The 20,675-nt window shown below is 32.9% G+C and overlaps 1 protein-coding gene across 1 annotated transcript in view; it reads left to right on the top strand.

The window, feature by feature from the left end:
• The first annotated feature begins 322 nt into the window (after window positions 1–322).
• The window catches only part of LOC144972791 (thioredoxin domain-containing protein 11-like), a 23,007-nt gene continuing 2,654 nt past the window's right edge, over window positions 323–20,675 (top strand). Inside the window, exons 1-14 of the mRNA XM_078914428.1 lie at window positions 323–523; window positions 2,216–2,462; window positions 3,780–3,900; window positions 4,360–4,466; window positions 4,987–5,080; window positions 5,679–5,791; window positions 8,410–8,478; window positions 9,439–9,570; window positions 10,418–10,618; window positions 10,983–11,531; window positions 12,713–12,761; window positions 13,928–14,079; window positions 14,554–14,666; window positions 15,046–15,126. Coding sequence (XP_078770554.1) covers window positions 402–523; window positions 2,216–2,462; window positions 3,780–3,900; window positions 4,360–4,466; window positions 4,987–5,080; window positions 5,679–5,791; window positions 8,410–8,478; window positions 9,439–9,570; window positions 10,418–10,618; window positions 10,983–11,531; window positions 12,713–12,761; window positions 13,928–14,079; window positions 14,554–14,666; window positions 15,046–15,126 — 2,150 coding nt within the window. The 5' untranslated portion in view covers window positions 323–401. The remainder of the gene's footprint in view (window positions 524–2,215; window positions 2,463–3,779; window positions 3,901–4,359; window positions 4,467–4,986; window positions 5,081–5,678; window positions 5,792–8,409; window positions 8,479–9,438; window positions 9,571–10,417; window positions 10,619–10,982; window positions 11,532–12,712; window positions 12,762–13,927; window positions 14,080–14,553; window positions 14,667–15,045; window positions 15,127–20,675) is intronic.

Below are 20,675 nucleotides of genomic sequence, written 5' to 3'. Positions count from 1 at the left end.
CGCCGCGAAAAAAATGTTTATTCTCTATTGTCTTCTGGCACTTTTCTACTCACTTCATATCTTGTTATAGATAGTATGCGCTTGGCTAAGAAGCTCATAACATTGCCATCCGGAAGTATAACGGACCAACACACAAAACTGTGTGTGTCCATGAACGTTTATAGTCGGGTTAATACAGTTCAGTGAGCATTACTCATAAACGCGGATGGCAAAAAACAATAACAAAGACCAGAGTGGCGTCATCTTCGAACTATCTATACATTTGAGTGTAATCCTCTTAGTCCGGACCTCTTGTGGGGGTGGCTCCGCCCAGTCTAACGATCCGTCCAGTCGTTTTCGTAGTGGTAGTGACGTGTTGATCTGTCAATGGCGGATGTTGTCAAAACGAAAATACATGTCGAATGTCGACCGAGTGCTCGACTCCAAAGCCAAATGCAGTTATTCAGGGAATGGCACGTCACCCAAACATATTTGCCTTCATTTTTGCTGTAACTCTTTCAATTATCGCAAATTATGGAGACAGGTCAGTAGGTTTAAAATGAAACAATTTGACCAACTGCACTGACGCCCAAAAAAACCCTCTGCTGAATATTTGGGATGTGGAAAGATCGAACCAAAATCTAAACATTGCCATTGTGACACTGCTCATTATACTTTTTCTCTCTCACCCCTCTACAGCCTACACAACCACTCTACTAAACTACTAAGTGGTTGTTTTACCATCTTTGCTCAACTAGTCTCTATTCAGTCATTCATATTTTACCATAGATGCGACAAACTCAACAACAATAATACAAACAGTGCAGTGGTCTCCGTTGTTGGCTTGGGTCCTCGAGAATCAAGCAGGGCGTGTTATTGTTTGGCTCATAGCATGGTCGTGCATTCAAGTGGATTCTGGTTTGTTTCTTTAAGTCAAAGTCCGTGTTTAATACTCATAATACAATGAAAATAACTTTTTCCATTAAGTTTCCAAACACCATGCATGGCATTAGGTATGAACTAGGTTGCACATTGTTATTGCAATATTAATATATCATTAAAAGTCATTTTTATCTTTTTAGTTTTAGGCTGTCATTATCCCCAGACAGGTGTCTGAAATGCTCAGAAATGGAACAAAAGGTCAAACAAAAAGGAGAAAAGAATAGACTCGCCCAAAAAGAAAAGAAAAGAAGACGGAATTTAAAAAAAAAAAAAGTGGCGGAACCAGGATTTGAACCCACAACGTCGATTCTGGTAAAACTTCCAGGGCAGACGACTAAACCATTCGGCAATGACACCCACTTCGAGGTCGACGCATATTGTGTATATGTAGTAACAACTGATTTAATGTTGGTTAATTTTATGTTTTTTATATTTTATTAACTTTCCTTATTTCTATGTGCATTTTGGAAACATTCCATATTCTGGAATGTGGATAATTGTTTAAAGGAGCGGAGTTTCAAATATATGTCTGGGGATAACGAATTTTGGTTATCCCCAGACAGGTGTCTGGGGATAACGAATTTTCATTATCCCCAGACAGGTGTCTGGGGATAATCACAGCGATCTTTTTATTTTCTCTTTTTAATTATATTTTAGTAGGGTAAACACTATTTTTTTTTGCCACAAAATGCGACAGCATTACGCCATAGGTGTGAGAAGAGGGGCAAAGAAGCTTATATTATTGATAATTTTTATTATTATCATATTTTAGAATGAATTTATCGTTATCATAAGTATTCGTTTTACCATTACCAGAATTACTGTTACCATTACTGTTAATGGCCAGGTATTCATTTTACACCCATGTATGGTGAAAGAATGTAAGAAAGAGCCTTTTCCAAGGATTCAACTATGTGCCGGGTGAACCTCGAACCCAGGAATTTCCGATTGAAAGCGAGTGTCATACCACTAGACCACATAGCCGCACAAAGTTAAAGCAATCAATTAACTTAAAGGATGAATTGTGTCTCACTGGTTAGATCAGTAGATCAAATTTAAAGTAAAAGTGATCAGAATTTTAAGCGTTGCACAATTTTAAATAATAATTCTTAATAAAGGCATTTGAATGTAAGATAACCTCAGATTTAATAATATATCAAGACATAAAATGTATTTCAAATGGCCTGGCTCAGCTTGGCATGATAACCAAATTATGGGGATGGGTATAAATGTCATAAATATGAAATATGTGATTGTCATAAATAACATGATGCTACTCTCTCTTATTCATCAGCCTTGGACTCTTATCTTTGACAAGTTTTAATTCAAAACCAGTGGAAGCACCAGCAAAACAGCCGAAATATTGGTTTCATCCTCATCAATCCATCATCGTTGACTCCCCACGAGGTTCTCTGTTGCCTGTTGTTAATAGGTTGAAGCAAGATGAAGTCGTTTTTGTCATGTTCTATGCACATTGGTGTGCCAGATCTATCCAGGCTAAAGCAGAATTTGAAAAGGCAGCCACTATTCTTCAAGGAAAGGTAATAACAGGGATAAGACATTTTCGGTTGTTTTCCATTGAAAAGACCTTTTCTACTGAAATTCTCTCTAAGAAAAGCATACTCAAGCCCTCTTTTTTTTATTATCCTCGTCTCTTGTTTTGATAGGGTGAATTTACCATTGATAAAGTCTAAAAGTACAGCAAGATATGTATAAGTGACTTTTACTCTATTGTTTCTTTACATTGCTTTTCTCATCATGTGGGTTGATGGAAGGGTTGAGGGCTGATGCGAAGAGGGAACCGACGCTTCCCTTATCCAGACCAGAATTTAAAAATTTATATTGGTTTATTGTTGTTGTTCCTATTGTGGTTTTTGTTGCTGTTGGCCTAATTTTTTTTTTAGTTTTGTATTTTTCTTGTTGTTTTTGTTTTGATTTAAAATATTGAAACTTGGTGGTGGAAAATTTGAGGTCGTGATAGCAAATTTCAAGTGGCCTTATCTCTGGCCACCCTGTTTAAGAACATCATATTTGCCATTACGACTTTAAAAGACCACTTTATGTCATTGTTTTGATTATTTTTCTTGCTGAGGCTTGACACTGAATAGTTTTTGAAATATTTTTGTCTTGGTATTTTGAGGTGTTTTTTGACTTGACTGTCTGGAAATGTTACTGATCAGATATGTAGTTAAGATTTTAATCGATAAGAGGAATACTTTATCTGTCCATTTGAATTATATAACTCGCTAAATTTAGAGTTTTAAAACAGACTTTTTCATTTTTCTTTATCAATTTAATTATGACGATTTGACAACTACTGAGAGAGGTTTACTGCTAAAATTCATATGGAAATGTAGCTCTATTTTTAAACATAGACATACCCTGACTACATAATTTTGTGCCTCACAAACTTTAAATGCAGCACTGCGAAAGGCATTGAGCATCGTACATCTGTGTAAATTTTCTCTGTAAATTTTCATATATATTTATTTAATCACTCGTTGATTAAACATTTTTTTTGATGGAAGAAATTGCTGTCAGATTATGTTTAGGATATGTCTTTAAACTTTTTCTAGGGGTTAGATAGCTGAATTGGTAAAGCATATGAGTCACTAGCAAAAAGGGAATGGTTTTGATCCCAGGTTGAATCCAGGGTTGTTTTTTTTTTTTTTCGAGACCCATCTGCTCACCTGGAGTCTCTAAGATCTTGTGAAAGTAAGGTAATTTTTTTTGTAGACTGATATTAATATAGAATTCTTTAGAAAACGACACACGTTATTGATGACTTGTTCATGATGTACTTCTTATGGGCTTCACCTGATTTTCACATGTATGTATAATTTTCTTCTTCTTTTCAGGTCACATTTGCCACCGTAAATTGTTGGTGGCCTGAAGGAGAGTGTAGGAAGCAATACAAGTTTTTAATGTATCCAGCCTTCTTTGCTTACCATACAAACCTAGAGGGTTTCAAGTTTGTTGGTATGATTATATGTTTTAATAATTTTTTTTTTTTTTTCAATGATATGGACATAATCACTGTGTGTCTTCTTTGTAGTGATAGAAATATACAGATTAAAAAAATATAGTGATAATAATAATGATAATTATAATAATAGTGGTAATGATAGTAGTAGTAATAATAATAATTATGATCATCATCATCATGATCATATATATGATCATATATTACAAAAATAATAATAATGTACTTTATTCATCCAAGAAGGTAATTTTTGACAAAACACCTTTTTTTTTTTTTTGTTTTAGAATTTTGGCTTTATACCTTTTCTTCAAATATCAATGTATAAAGATGACCCTAATTCATAATGGTTAAATCAGATGTCCCTACAAATGACTTAGGTTGGTGCCACCATGGAATATGAGCTAGGATCAAAAATGGTTTTCTTCCTATTGCGAAGTAATTTTTTTTTTTAACAGGAGTTGCAAGAGCTGATTATATGGTGAAATTTATGGAAGGCATCCTGCATCCATTATCCCTAGTTGCATCAATATCAAGGATTCAGGAACTGATAGTCAAATATGACGTAAGTGGATATCTTTTGAATATAAATTTGGACAAGTAAGCTTATATGTTTTGAAAAATTTATAATCCGTGGAACATATATATTGTGATGGTTAGTTTCCAATTTAAAAAATTGATGTTTACAATGCAAATTTAAAATTAAAAAAAGAATGTCACCATATTTCTCTCTTTACTTGATTTATCAGTTATGAAATATATTCAGGACTACATGCATAGATTAAAAAAAAATCTAGATAAGTCAATATATTTCAGTTCATTAACATTCATTTTAAGCAGTTTGGAAATAGAAATTATGTTTGAGTTGTTTTTATTAAAATAAAACAATAATGATGAAATAAAGACAAACTTCGTTTAAGAATTACGACAAATAAAAATATTAATTTAAGATTATTATAATTTTGTTGAATTCTCAAATAATTTGCTTATAAAAAATGCTTTTAACACTCTTAACACAAATATTTAGTTCAAAATTTTAAAGTTTCTACCATTTGCATTATTTTTCTGTTTATTATTTGAAACAGACTGTGGTGTTTGGCCATTTCAATTTGATGTCTGATGTTGACACTGGATCATACAGACAGTTTTACTATGCATCTATGCGTATTTTAGAAAAGGGTGAGTTCATCAATATTCATGAAATGATCTTATTTGTTGATTAATCTTTTGTTAATTTTCTGTTTAAGATATAGGATGCAAGAAAAACCCCACAGAAAAAAATGATGATGCAATTTTAATACAAAGTAGAAATCAGAAATATACGAAAACTTACAAGCAACAAGAACAAATCTTTAAGTTAATTATTGCCAAGTTTGATAAAAATGCTTCATTAGTTAAAAAAAACTATGCCGGTTATACTAAAGTCATATAAGAATCACGATATCGAAAGTTTTCAAATTTGCTTCTTGTTTTAACAGTGCAGCGTTACTAGTGTAAGAAGTTGCCCTGTACAGATGAAAATCAGACTGATCTGAACATGGTACCATATCGATGGAGATTTTCTATGATAAATTAAGTCCCAAGCAAGTTCTTTATTGGACCTTGGATAGTTTGAATTAGAGTTTGATTTTTCTTTGATGTTCTGGGTGAATGCATAATTTATGAAGTAGAGTGTACGGCAATGAACCATTGATTAATGCTTATCTTTATGTATTGTGGAATTAATATCTCATTTAAAGACAGCAATATTTTATTTAATTTTTCTGTAATCCTCTAGATCCATTCCAGCCTGTCCATTTTGCTGTAATATGCAATGGAAGTATTGCCCAACAGGTACACTTATACGAACATGGGGACATCATCATTGCAGGAATTACTGAAAATACTGCTGTGAGTTTTACGTGAAAGTCTTCTTCATAGCTAACTGTTTTGTATTTCTCAAGTACAAATATTTTTATTGTCTTAACAAATTATGATATATTATTTTCCTATGACATTTGATTTCAGCCTGTTTGATGACTCAATTCCTATGCCAGGGTGTCTAGGGAAGTTGGAAATTGGTCGGAAATTTCATACTTGGTCGGAAAAGTTGGAAATAATGGGATTGAGGATGAAATTTCCTTTAAAATGAGAAAAATTAGGAATTTCTTGCTTAAAATGGGATATAACAAATGTACGCAGGACAACTGTGCACAAAATTATTATTATTTTACTACTACAACTGCCGCCACATCATCATCCCTGCGACCACCACTACTACAAACTACCACATCATCATCCCTATCACCAACACCACTCACTAATGCAACCACCACCATATCATCATCCCCATCACCACCACTACCACATCCACATCCCATACCATAACTACAACAATAACTACCACATCATCATACCCACCACCACTACAAATCCAATCACACCACATCATCATCCTCATCACCACTACTATAAACCCACTACCACACCATCCCAATCACCACTACTACAAATGCAACCACATTATCATCATCCCTACCACCACCACCACAGCAACCACCATCACACTACCATTGCTAGAACTACAACTACATCATCTATACCACCAGCACCACTACTATAACCACCACCACATCACCATGCCTACCACCAACGCCACCATTACTACAACCACCACCATCACCACTGCTATAAACTATAAAAATAACAACCACCACATCACTATCTATAAACATCACCACTATTACTACAACCACCATATCATCATCCCTACCACCACCACCTTTGCAACCACTGCCACATCATAATCCCTACCACCATCACAATCACCACTATTACAACCATTACAACTACCACTCCACTATCATCTCTACCACTTGTACCATAACTTACTACCACATCATACCTACCAACACATCATATGAGTATTTTTAAAAAGTGAAAATGGGGGTAGGTGATGGTTTTTGACATTGTATAATCACATGGTACCATTCTCTAAGTAGATAAGATTTTGTATGTTGCTATCAGTTTTTAAACTTTTGAAATTAATCCAAATGTTGTCAAAAATTTCTGCGAGAAACATTTTGAGTTGCATCTCAGTAAATTTTAATGAAATTCAAATTTATTGATTATAGTCCATGGATGGTCATGATCTGTGCTCTGAGAAATTTCCTCTTTTTTTGTGACCAGTCATTTTCACCTCTCTGCTCTTACTTTAAAATATTGATTGTATTGAGGAAAGACCTATTTTAAGTAGGATTGTCTTTTTTAAACGTATAGAACACTGTGGGGATGGCAAGAATTGATAAAATACCTGGTAGGAAATTTCACTTCTAGGTAGGAAATTTTAAGGTTAGATTTCCCTGGACACCCTGTATGCAAACATTTAAATAATTATAACCACAAATGACTGACTGATACTCATCAATGATGCCAACTATGAAAACTACATATTTTTTAAATGTAGAAATCGTACCAGTATGAAAAATACGAAAATCTTTGAAAACTACACATTTTTGGCAAGCCACTGTTTTCCCTGTATTTATACAGTGTCCAAATTTACAAATTTACTCATGACATTAGGTTCTGCGCTGGGTAATTTTTTTTTTCCAAACGGAAGGGGGGGGGGGGGTTACATATTTTTTCTCCCAAATTCATCACATCTATTTCTTGAGGTTGGCATCTCAGACTCAAATGCTCATCGGTCCAGGATTTATCTTTTAAATAAACTTACTCGATTGTCTGAACCAGCAACCAGCTCAGCTCGCCCTTTGGTCTCATGCCTTGACATTAAAGGTGAATGTTTTGTAGTTGTATTCTCTATACAAGTGTTTGTTTCCATTCTATACCAAAAGCTCATTCATATATCAGGAAGGCATTTATTTTCAAATTCCAATTTTCATAAATAAAATAAAAAAATTAATAAAATTCCCTTTATTCATCCCATAGGGGAAATTTTTCTCTAGGGTCTATTCCAAGGGAAGACTGGAATAACCCAGGCACCAGCCGCAGTGCTGCGCTGCAAATGCAGTGTATCGTGGTATGACAGGGAAAAGATTCTAGAGTAGTGAACACATTTGGCACTTTTATAACTTGCAAAATCACAGTTACCCTTCCATTTAGTTACCTTCAGGTCCACCATTTTGTTCCCACTTGGGTTTTTATTGCTTATAAATTTATTTTATGTACTTCCATCCTCGTTATTGTATCTCTACATTTGTAATACTCGTGTCCTAAATGGATGGATAATTTATTGAATTTGTTTTAGTTTATTATTGCCCGTGGCTAGTCTGCTGTTATGTGGACACGGAATAAGAGTTATAAAAAACAAAACAGAAAGAATCCCAATATTTTTCATGGAGAGGGTATTGTGCTTTTGAACAGAAACCACTTTACTTTCTTTTTGTAATAATTTTCTTGATATAGATATCTTTCATTTGTCATGGGTGGTTAGTGAATATTAAATGGAAGGTTTTAGTCCTAACAAATACCCATGATGCTTCATGATATGACTTTCTTATTATTTTCAGAGATTTCCACTAAAAAATAATATAACAAGTAGCAATTTGATTACTTGGGTATTACAACACAAAGGCAAGGTATGTGTTAAGTACTTTTTAAATTTTAATTTTAAACTACTTTTTATTTTTTTTTTTAATTTCTGCGTTCATTTAAAATCAAATATAAAAGACAAAATATGAAATGGACTCATAAAACTAACCAAAATTATATTTTATATTTTTTTAAATGATAGTGGAGAACTATCACCTGCCCTTTACATATGGGATTAATCATGTCATCTTATGATCTAATTATCTTATTTTAGCAAAAGATGTTGCAGGCCTCATAATTAGTTTATTTATGATTTATCCAGATTTTATGAAATATGAATAGGAATCATGGATTTACACTTATTAAATTTTTTTTTTTTTAATTCAGATTATTTCCTAAAAAAACATACAGATATTATTAATTTTTTTGCCTGTGACATATCTATTGTGAGGGTTTAGAGCAATACTCTCTCTGTTAAACTTATTCATAATGTTTATGAAATATATAACGTTATTAACCCTTTTCTCCATAAACAAGAACTATTACCAGGATGCTGGGATAATGTCATATAGTGCATGATTTTAAAAAACTTTCCAAAACCATCAAATAATTCATTTGATGCTATTTTGGCTTCAATCATTGCTGAGATTTGCTGTTTGAGATTACTTTCTTCATCTCAGCGGTTTTTGAAAAAAAACAAAAACAGATAAGAACCTATCTTCAAAATGTTAAATATTTTTCATTTTTGCTTTGGTGCATTGTGTTACCTACAATAAAGGTATAGCAATAATTCTCATTTAAAAATCTTCTTGTTTGGAGATAATTTTCAAATTTTAGTTATTGATCACAGTTTTTTATCACATTGAAGAAGGGGTCTCATTCGGTACTTGTTCATACACTTCATGCTTGTTCATTATGTTGCCCCATCTCATGCAAAATGTTTTAGTAGCCAGGAATAATTTGCCCATATTTTTTGTGTATTCTTATGTTTGCATTTTGAACCTCAGCCAGCAGTGAAAAGATTGTCCCCACTTGGTTTGAAGAGTGTTCAAGTGTTTTCCGAAATTAAAAAAGGCCCAGCTTTGATCATGTTCCACCAGGAAAATGTCTTGTTTGGGGCTGAACCTGGGATGCGTGTGGTGAGAGATGGTTAGTTGTAAAATAAGGGATTTGATTATTTGGTCTTATCTGAATCTAAAGTAAGAATTTCATTTTACTGGATAAGACTTAAAATATTATTTTGTTGTGTAAATATTATGTAATCAATTTCCAAAAATTAGGACCATCAAATATAGATTGAAAGACAAATTATAGTATCTTAAATACCCATAACCTTACCATGCTGATGAGTTCTTCTTTTTCATTATAAAAGATTTGCCTTTATTTTTGTTGATGTATTCATTTTTTATTTTTGTAAATTTTATTGTACAGTTCTTGCTTCGTTCCAATATAGACACGCAATTCTGTTACCTGATTGATGCACATTGTTACCACTGCATTAAAAAATTAGAAGTATTTGTGATATGTCAAAATTAATCAAAAATCTACAGCGTAAGTTATAAAAAAACCCATAGCCTGAAAGTTGAATGTCATATAGGAGTGTAAGGGATTATTACTTTGTAATAATTTCAGAATTTTCAATCTAATATGAAGAAATCATAAATCTGAAATGTTTGCATCCTTATTGACAAGTTTAATTACTTTGTTGGTTACAAAGTACAATAAATGTCTTTGAATGGGAGATGACAAAAAACTTGCTCAATAATTCAGTTGTAAGGTATTGTCCCGTCATCATGATTTTTTTCTTTTCTTTTCTTTGTCTGGATATTATGCTATGATTTAAAAATGAGGATAATGATATCTGATGCATTCACAATAATTGAATAAATTTTTTTAATGTCAATATTTGATTATATATCTTAGCTGTATTTATGAATATATTAAATCGATTCACCCTTATTTCTTATTTTCCTCATTCAATGATAGATGAAAGATGTTGCTCTTCAATACAAGTCTTGCCACTTGCGACGTGAATACAAGAGTTTGCATGTAATATGGAAGAAAATTGTGGAAGATGATATCAGATTTTATAATAAAGTATCAAATATGTGTCGCAACATTCGGAAGTCACAGTTACTACTAAGGGCCAATCCTTGTTGTATGTCTGCTGTTAAAAAGATTATGAAGGTTGGTTTTCATCTGTTTTTCCATTTCAGCTTATGGAAAATGATAAATTGAAAAGTAATATGAAAAACTAATAAATTGACAATTTTGGTAGATTAACATTGCTTTGTTTTAAAATGATTTTCATTATTGTTACTGGGAATGATTCAAGTGTGAATTGACTTTCAACTGTTTTACGTATACTATTTTCAACAAGTGTTCAGTAAATATTATTCATTTTTGCAGTCATTAAATTTGAAATAAATTTGTTTTTAAACAATATTTATATTATTGGATATTCTTGATTTGCTTGAAAATCTCTTTGATGTCAACAAAATGATACTACAATCATATATTCATGTTTATTTTTTTTGGTGTCTTTTCACAGCAAAACAATCTTATATGTGATATCTGCAAGACCTTCAGTTATCCATCATGCAAAATATCATCAGCCCAAATGTCATCCATCATTTCCCAAACTCCGTCCATCGAAGACTGTCACAGTACTGTAGTTCCTCTCATAGACAATGTTGACTTTAACGTCTGTTGTTACAATTCAAGTCAGTTTGAATTTGATGCTGCTGAGTGGGTTCAATTTGATCATGGCTCCTTGAAGAGTAAAACCTTTGTAAGGAAAGACCAAGATCCACTCATAAACCACAGGCGTCCAACAGACAGATTCTATACAGATCATTTAGAAACTTTGCCAAGAAGACTATGTAGCCAGTTAGCAATTCAAAAGAAGGATTTGAATGCATCTGAAGGTGAAATAAATGCAGCTGAGCTGGAACACTTTAGAGAATCCTGTTGTGGGTTTAATAGAACTCTAAATTTTTATTCTGTTGATTCCAAAAGTAACTGGATGATAAGTCAGAGGCTTGGTTTGACATCTGCTATTTCATCTTCCTCTCCTGGGATTGTTATTTTTGATATGAAGGTAAATGAATATCTTCCTGTCTGTAAAGAAATTAAAACAATTGGTAGAAATAGTATTAAGTGTCTGATTGGGTGAAAGTTGACATTCCTGAAGGGATGTGTTGTGCACACTGTTATAAGTCGTTCATTTAGTTCAATTTTTACAGAACTGGCACGTTTTTTGTTAGAATTTGCTTAAAAATTTACCTTTATGCTGTTTTAGGCCATTGCTTTACTTAAATATCTCCATCATTCCTCAATGATTTACAGGTAGAAAAAAAAATCCTGTAAGATGTATTCAGATAATTATTTTGAACTATAGTCACTGAACTTGTACAGTGGTGTGGTGATTAAAGATTAGACCCCACTTATCAAATGTGACTTGGAACTATGTTCAGGGCATTTGCAAAGCAGACGATGTAGTTGATTATACAAAAGTTCTAATGTGACTACATTGAGGTCTTGTCTGAAGAAATTGCATTGCTCAAATCAAAATTTTAGTGGATCAAAATCCACTTAGAGTGACTTTGTTTTTGTTCGATAATCGACTCAGATTTGGTAATTCCCCTTCAATTCTCCAAGTTATTAGTTTTTTTAACGGACCCATCCTGGAAAATTTAACATTGAGCTCTACAATACTTCCCCTTTAAATTGTTTAACAATTTAATTTTTATTGCAAAACATTAGGCTTTTGGTTGGCGGGAGAAGAAAGCCATAATAGATTGGTCCACATCAAAATGTTTGATATTCCACTAATTTCCTTTGGCATCAGTCGGATTCTCTCAACAGCACTGATAAAATGCTATGATGTCTGCTCTGTTACGCTTGGGTTTGAGATCAGATAATAGAAATTGATTGAGTGATAATTCGTCTGAGAACAGCACCCTGTGACTTAGAGCAAGATGACATAGAGATTGTGACTCAAACCTGGTACTTTTCATTTACAAGGTGAAGACCTTACTGCTGTGTAATGTGCCCCTCCATTTTGGGCAAAAACAGATGATATGAAGGTTCAATAAATGAAACAGTATATCGGAACTGCATTACAAAGGCTATTAAGGTGATTATTTCAAAGCTTTTGTTAGGACTAAGTAATTAATATCAAGTGACTTCAACACAAATTCTTTGATTAAAATATATACAGTATGGTAATATTTTGCAATTCACATCACAATGTTTTCTTTTTCATATTTGTTTGTTTAGAATGAGGAGCATTATGTAATGAAAGAAAATTTGACTGTTTCCAATACAAGTAAGTCAGTATTTTTAAAACTTTCTGCGATTTGTTTTGTAAAATTAACTACTAGTCTTAATAATTGATCTTTCACTTTCATTAGGATGCCTTTAATATCTGTTTTTAAAAGTTGTCATGCAATTTTATCATGCAATAAAGAACAATATTAGTGTCATATATATTTATAAGATTTCAACTCGCATTGCAATAATAGGGGACTTGGTAGGTTATAAAAAACCCTCTTCAAATGCAAATGGATCTGCTTTATTTTTGTCAGAATTTTTATCTGATCTCTCTGCCCACCCAATACTCCAACACTTAGCATGTCTAATTTAAAATTTGATTAAAAGTGGTAAACAGACATAGAGGGCAAGCAACTGCTATTGTTTGTTTTATGCTATAGAAATAGAGATAAACAGGACTCATGAGCTTTTGCTGAGTGGAGTCCTTTGTCCTCCCATAATGTGCAGGGATGTCACTTGCTGTGTCTTCTTTCCCCCAATTTATATTTTGCAACCTGGTTTCAGGTCTTTGTCTCGGATTGAGATTATTTGGTTTTGTCCTGGCCCTGGCCGCAGAAGTCCTTGGCTGAGAGGGAAACAGTCAAATGTATTGTTATAGATTTGGGAGATGATATTTTTTTTCTCCTTGTAAATCATGTCTCTGTTATGTACTGTTATATTTTTTATTTGTTTTGAATATATTATGATTTGTAAACATTTGAGTGCATTCCTCTTATCAGGATCCTGTGCCTATATTTGGATGGAACTTTTAGATGATCTCAAACGGAGTACTTGATCTCTTGGAATATATATCTGTTCCTTATTTGAACCAGTCTCCTTTGTCTTATTTTTTCTTGTACTTGTATGCTCTTCTACTGTTAATCAATAATTTTTTGACAATCCTATTTTCTTCTTTTTTACTGGTGCTGAAATGATCTAAATGTGTCACACATGCACCGTTAAACCATTATAAACAAACACAAAAACAAGATGTGCTTTATTGGGGATTTTGTGTGTGTGTGTGTGTGTGTGTGTGTGTGTGTGTGTGTGTGTGTGAGAAGGGAAGGGGGGGGGGGGGGGGGGGGGGGGGAAATCTTTAATTTTTGTTTTGGGTGAAGGAACCAATTAGATTAGCTTGATCGATACAATTGTCAATAATATTTAAATTTATTTCCTTTTCAGTGTCTTTCATTTTGAACTTTCAACAAGGCAACTTACCACGCCATAAAGATGCCCATACATTTGAAGGGTCGAATTGTGAAGACAGCGATAGTATATGTGTGAGGGAATTAGATTCCCACACTTTTTTGGATGTCGTGAAAGATGAAAGTAAAGTGAGTAATTTAAGTTTACCTTTTTTAATTTTTATTGTACAATCTGAATAAGTGCTACCTAAAGGTAATTTTTGTGAAGGACACATCTCTCTCTCTCTCTCTCTTTCTCTCTCTCTCTGTCTCTCTCTCTCTCTTTCACTCTCTCTCTCTCTCTCTCTACGTCTCTCTCTCCCCCTTCTCCCTCTATCTCCCTCTCTCTCTCTCTCTCTCTCTCTCTCTCTCTCTCTCTCTCTCCTCTCTCTCTCTTTCTCTTCTCTCTCTCTCTTCTCTCTTTTTCTCTCTCTCTCTCTCTCTCTCTCTCTCTCTCTCTCTCTCTCTCTCTCTCTCTCTCTCTCTCTCTCTCTCTCCAAATCATTTCAATAAGACATGTTAAGATTTAATTTTATTTTCTTTTACATTGAATCTGTAGTAGAGACTTATAATTATAAAATGGACAGTGGTTATATCTTGTTTTCTTTTTTTATTTCATGGCAGGATGTTGTTGTTTTAATCTATGCACACTGGTGTGGGTATTGCCAAACTTTGAGTCATACATTCCTCTCTGTAGCTAGATATTTCTCTTCATCAAAATATATTAGTTTTGTAAGGTGAGTTATATCGATCATCACGTATATTCTTTTTATTTTTGATATTCGTTTCATTTTGATATTTTCACTGTGAGATTCATTAAATCAACAATAAAGATGTTAATGGAGCCAAGCTCACATAACTTCAAAACAAAAGAGATGTCTTATAGTCTATTACAAAAAAATCTTATGATGAATAAATTTTACTGTGGATAGACATTTTATATTTTATAAAAAATATATTTTAATAATTATTGTTTGTTTACACAAATCAATGTTGAAATTACTAATCACAACCAAGACAAGAGTCATTCATTACATTCTATAATTGGTAAATTGCTTGCTGATTATGGTTATGGACGTATTGACGTATTAATTTTATTTATCAATCTATTCCCAGAATAAATGGTGCTACAAATGATCTTCCATGGGAGTACACAGTTGAAGTCTTCCCTACCATTCTGTTCTTCCCAGCACACAGGTAATTTAACTGTCCTAGCAGTTTATACACTATAATCATGTTTGTGCTGATGATGAGTGTCCCCCTTCTCTTGTATCTGCTGTTTCTGCTTCTGTTGAATGAAATGGTTTTTGTTTTTATTTTTATTTTTATTGGGGTTTTTTTTTTGTGTCAGTTTTTTTCTTCTTTTTGTTATGTTATCTGTTTTTTTTTTTAATCTTTCGAAATGCATGGGGCTGTTTGCTTGAAAAAAATTCTGGTCTCCTCAGCCCTGAATGCTTCATGTTATAACAGCGATAACGACTAAGCCAAATTTATACATATAAAGCATTTGAAATGTCAGGTTTATTTCTGCATATTGTGTTGAACGCATTGTCAACATTGCGAAAGATTTATTTTCCTTACTACAGACAAACTAAAAAAATTATTGATTTGCTGTTTACAATGCCAAAAATTGCTGCGTAGGACTGTTCTGTTGTGAAAATACAATTTTTAAATAAAAAAAAGAGGAAAGGGAACAGGGAATTCAAAGCATGCAAGGAAAATAATAATGAATATATATATATATATATATATATTATATATATATATATATATATAATATATATATATATATATATATATATATATATATATATATATGTATATATATATGGTTGGAGGATCAAACCTCTGGAGTCTCGATTTTCATGATCGATGGATCAAAACTGCATACGAGCTTTGCGTGCCATGTTTTATTCGATTTTGGATGGATCAGACATCTGATGTCATCAAAGCTCTAATCCTCCCAAAATTAAATAAAACACGATGCGCAAAGCTTGTATGTATACCTCAGAGTTTTGATTCACCCATCGTGAAAATTGAAATGTCAGAGCTTTGATCCTTTGACCATCGATATATTTAGATACACACACACACACACACACAGACCCAAATGACAAACAAAATAGGAAAGACAACATAAATATCATAGTTAATGTTGGTTTTAAACTTGTTATATTGAGTCATAAAAGCCTTTCAACAAAATTCAAGTGGCTCGAACTTTTGAATTAGGTATAAGAAAACAATAATTAAAATTCTGAAGACAAAGTAAAAATAATATGCTATATACATAATTGATATATTCATAGAATTGTATAGTGATAAAACATATCCTATTTCCTCTTCTTCATATCGTCCTCAGGGTGAAATATGATTTTAGCTATAAAATGTGTGTGTCCTCTTCCAATTAGGCTTCAAAAGTTTTGACTTTTAGCTGGTTTTGAATAGCTCTTATAGGTCAATGAATCAGCCCATATACGATAATATGAGTCATGTGATTAAATGATTATGTGTATTTTGCAATATTAAAAAATCAAATTTCTGTCATTATTTAGTAAAATATAATGAAAGTAAATGGATTTTTGGTTGTTTGTTGAGAAGTGGTCTAAGATCAGTTATGGAAAAAAATTTACACCTCCATATCCTCAAATAGACATCGCTAAATGACACTTTTGTTCGCCCCTTATCTGTAAAACAAAGTGGTCCTCCTTAGAATAGCATGCTTCCGAATTCTAGCCCTCATTCATTCCGTTCTTTCAAGGTAGTAATGATTTCTTTCTCAACATCACACTATTGTAAAATTAATAACATTTGTTGAAACAATTTTCGGATGGAAGTGACTGAAACATTGCAGTCTATTGCAAGCCTATCTAATGTAATTCCAAAGATATCCTTCATGAACAGCAGCAGAATCACAATCTTCATTGGCTATGGTTTTCTTGGCTTAACTTATCAGTACAGTGCCAGTTTCTTCTGTTCCTTTTATAGTTTTATCAATTGCAGAACAATGTCGATTCTGGACACCTGAAATGTCTCCAACTAACATACCAATTGCTTCTATCAATAGAAATTTGTCTTATGTGACATACAGTTTGGAGATTTCTGTTTCAAAGTCAATGTTTGTATACAAAGAAGTTGGTAGAAAAGACTACCAATCATAGCATGTCGTCATATTACCATGGGTTTTATGTTGTTACAAATGTGCAGATACCAATTTGCCCTTCTAGAAAATTATTTTAGAAAGGTTGAAAAAGTACTTGCCCAACCGATGTCCAACTGATGCTGTAAAAGTTGATAGAGGTTAAACTTTACAAATCCTTTTTATTTGATCCAAATATCTTGAACGATTTGTCAGTTATAGTCATTGAAAAATTGTTGCAAGACTTTTGTTGCTCAGTAGATAACTTTTTTTCAAATAATTTGATCTAAGATTTTTCTTGGCAGTTGTCCGATTTATGTTTCCTTTTGTAAGAGTATAATAATGGAATGACATTGCCTGTTGTGATTTTTTTTTTCTTAGAGAGCCGTTTAATTTAAGTGTTGGGGATAACAAAAGGTGAGGTAGAATGATTTGTAATGTATGATGTATTGTATATTCATATCAGTGTAACATTTATTATTTTAAATAAAAAAAAAAAAAAATCTAGGATCATGCAATATTTTTTTTTCATTGAAATTTTCGTCAATTTTGAAATAAAAAGTTTTACCAACTTTCACCAAAATAATTACAATGAAGCAGAAATATCACACATAAAGATTAGTAATTAATTTTTGGATGTGAAATTTGGTCTATTTTTCCTCTCATTAAACAAATATAGGATAAATTTTTTTTCTTCTCAATTCTGAATTCAATTATACATCTAATTTCAAGCATTTTGGAGTAGAAGACCCAATATAAATGACATGAAATCATGTTTCTTGGGTTTATAATACATTTTTTTTTGGGTTTTTTCGCAACTCAAAATATTTTGCAAATGATTTTATAGGTTTTGAACTAGTTGCTTTTTTGCCGTCTAATAAAGCCATTGCGATCATTCAAAACTTAGTATTTCAGCAATAGGTGCATGCCTTTGTAGTTTTTCATGTACTTTTGATATTTCTATTATGTATTTATATTGTTAGATCATTGGCTTTCGACTTTAGCCTGGTATGATTTGTCACTGCTTTAGCTCATGACAAATTATGGAGTGGGCACTGGTGTAAGATGAAAATCTTAAAAAAGGTTTGATTGAAACAGTGTCATACAAAGTAGAAAGAAAAATACAAGATAAAGTAATCCCAAAAATTCAGCTAGCCTCGACTACTTTTATCTCCAGCACAATGACTTGATGACATGCATATGGCACTTGCATGGTTAGGCTTGGATTCAGACAAATTTTGTCAGTTTCTGAGTCCAAGACTTTTACTTATACAAATAAAAATCTCTGGCACACATTTTTTGGGGGCTGTTTTGGCCGAATTTATTCGGATAATTTAAACCACAATGCTAATGAAATTTTTTGGGAAATTAACTCTTTTAATTGTATAAGTGGATTTCATTTTAAATTAAATGGTTCTAATTTATTCTAAAGTTGTCATGTGTAAAAATTGGATTTAAATTTTGAATCATTGAATAAATGCAATTTTTTCCCCTATGAATGAAATTCTTATTTAAAGAACATTCTTTTAAAACTTGACAGATTTTTTATTGGTTAAGTGTCTGCTTCAATCATTGTGGCTTCATTCCCACACTTGGGATTTGAAAAGATGAAGAATGTTTTATATGCACACACAATTCGACACAAAAACTCAAAAAAATATTCTATTGAGAAAGGTTTATCGATAATAATAAATTAGACACAGCCTCAAAACTCCTGAGGCATATTAGAACTAGAACCCATATCCTTTTAATCCAAAGATGTGGCTATGTGGTCTAGTGGTATGACACTCGCTTTCGGATCAGACAGTCCTGGGTTCGAGCCTCGCTCGGCACATAGTTGAGTCCTTGGAATAGGCTCTTTACTCACATTCTCTCACCGTACCCAGGTGTAAAATGAGTAATTGACCGTTAACAGCGTTGTCTCTGTCCTAACAGGCGTCATGTCCCATCCTAAATGTTAAATGTTGCTATTGGCCAGGGATCTCTTGTAAAGCGCTTTGAGCACATTTAGTGGATATTGCGCTATATAAAAGCTCAATTTGTTTTTTTTGAAAAAGTTTGGTGACTGAAATAATGTGAATCTGCATCTGGTACTTTTGTGGTAACAGTCACGACACCTATGAAATCTTTTCTGTATAAGACCAAATGTTTTCAATCCCCGGGAAATTTTGAAAATAACATGCCATCTTTCTACTTAAATTTCTTGAAATTTTAAAAAGAATTTGCACATTTATACAGCACATCTCTATGTTACGTTCTTCACATTATATTTAAAAAAATATTTATTGACTTATGTAGATTTTTTTTCTTCTTTTATTTATTTATTTATTTTTTCTCATTTAATTTTCTCACGCAAGTAAGGTAGGGGGCCTGAATTTCAACACTGGCCCTAAAGTTGACACTCTTAGAGATCCTGCTTTCAAACCTGTTTTTCATCTAAATTTATATTTTTGGACGCAAAAATATTGATTAACCGCCGTTAAATTTTCTTTGTTTCACCTACTTTCCGATTTAAAAAATGGGATGGAAAATTATTTTTTTTCATGCGTAAACTTACGGTTCACAGTCCACTTCAGCACTGGCCATTTTGTAAAATTTTAAGGGGTGGCCCTAATTTCGACTCCCTCCAGGAAAAGTCCGTGGTTTTGAGACTTAGAAATTCTGATTTGTTGTAAATAAGTATCCTTTTATTCTAGATACCTTTTCTGTTAGATCTATGTCATATGTCTTGCATTTCAGTCCCGAATCTAATTAAAAAATTGACTAAAACACACTTTCTACACACTGTTTAACATAAGTGCACATCGAATGAAGGGGTTGACATTTCAACACACATTTTGTGGTTAAATTTAGCAACATCTGCAGAAGCGTCACCGTTTACAGATAGATAGAGTGTTCAAAGCTATTAGAATTTCTATTTATCAATGCATATCTGTAAATGAGAACCACCGCCTCTATTCTGTGTTATATGGGAATGAAACAAGTTCCAAATTTTAAAAGAAAAACTCGATGACAGAAAAACAAAAGCTGAGCCTAAAGTAATCCTTTATAGCCAATCAGCCCATGGAGTCAGAGTTTATCCTGGTTTATATAATGTGAAACGGACAATAGCTATGATTTGCTATCCTTTGGATAGGACACTAGTCTATCACAAAGTACTTTCTGCCATATCTAACAAACCCAGCTACCCAATCACTGCTGGGTGGACAGGGGGATCAGAAAAAAATCTCAACTGCACACAGGATTGATCACGGTCCCTTTGCATGTGAAGCGAGTGCTCTACCAAATGAGCTATTGGGACTCTCGAGCATAAAGTAGGTTATAAAAAAATAATAATAAACTACATCCATTCTCTCCATTGGGCCAAGTCAATTCAAATCAACTTTTGTGATTTCAACTTCAAAATCAATGTTTCACGCCGACATAACACCGCATTGAGGTCATCAATGTATCTGTTTACAGTTAAATTACAAAGAATCCTGTGTAAAAAGTATTGAATATTGTGGACATTTGCACGTATATAAAATGCGTGTGTGTGTGTGAGAGAGAGAGAAAGAGAGAGAGAGAGAGAGAGAGAGAGAGAGAGAGAGAGAGAGAGAGAGAGAGAGAG

Source organism: Berghia stephanieae, chromosome 5 (genome assembly GCF_034508935.2).
Source record: "Berghia stephanieae isolate SIO BIC M18660-M18661 chromosome 5, UCSD_Bste_1.3, whole genome shotgun sequence".
Taxonomy (NCBI): domain Eukaryota; kingdom Metazoa; phylum Mollusca; class Gastropoda; order Nudibranchia; family Aeolidiidae; genus Berghia; species Berghia stephanieae.
The sequence above is the reverse complement of the archived record's forward strand: the minus strand, read 5'-3'. Positions and strand labels throughout refer to the sequence as shown.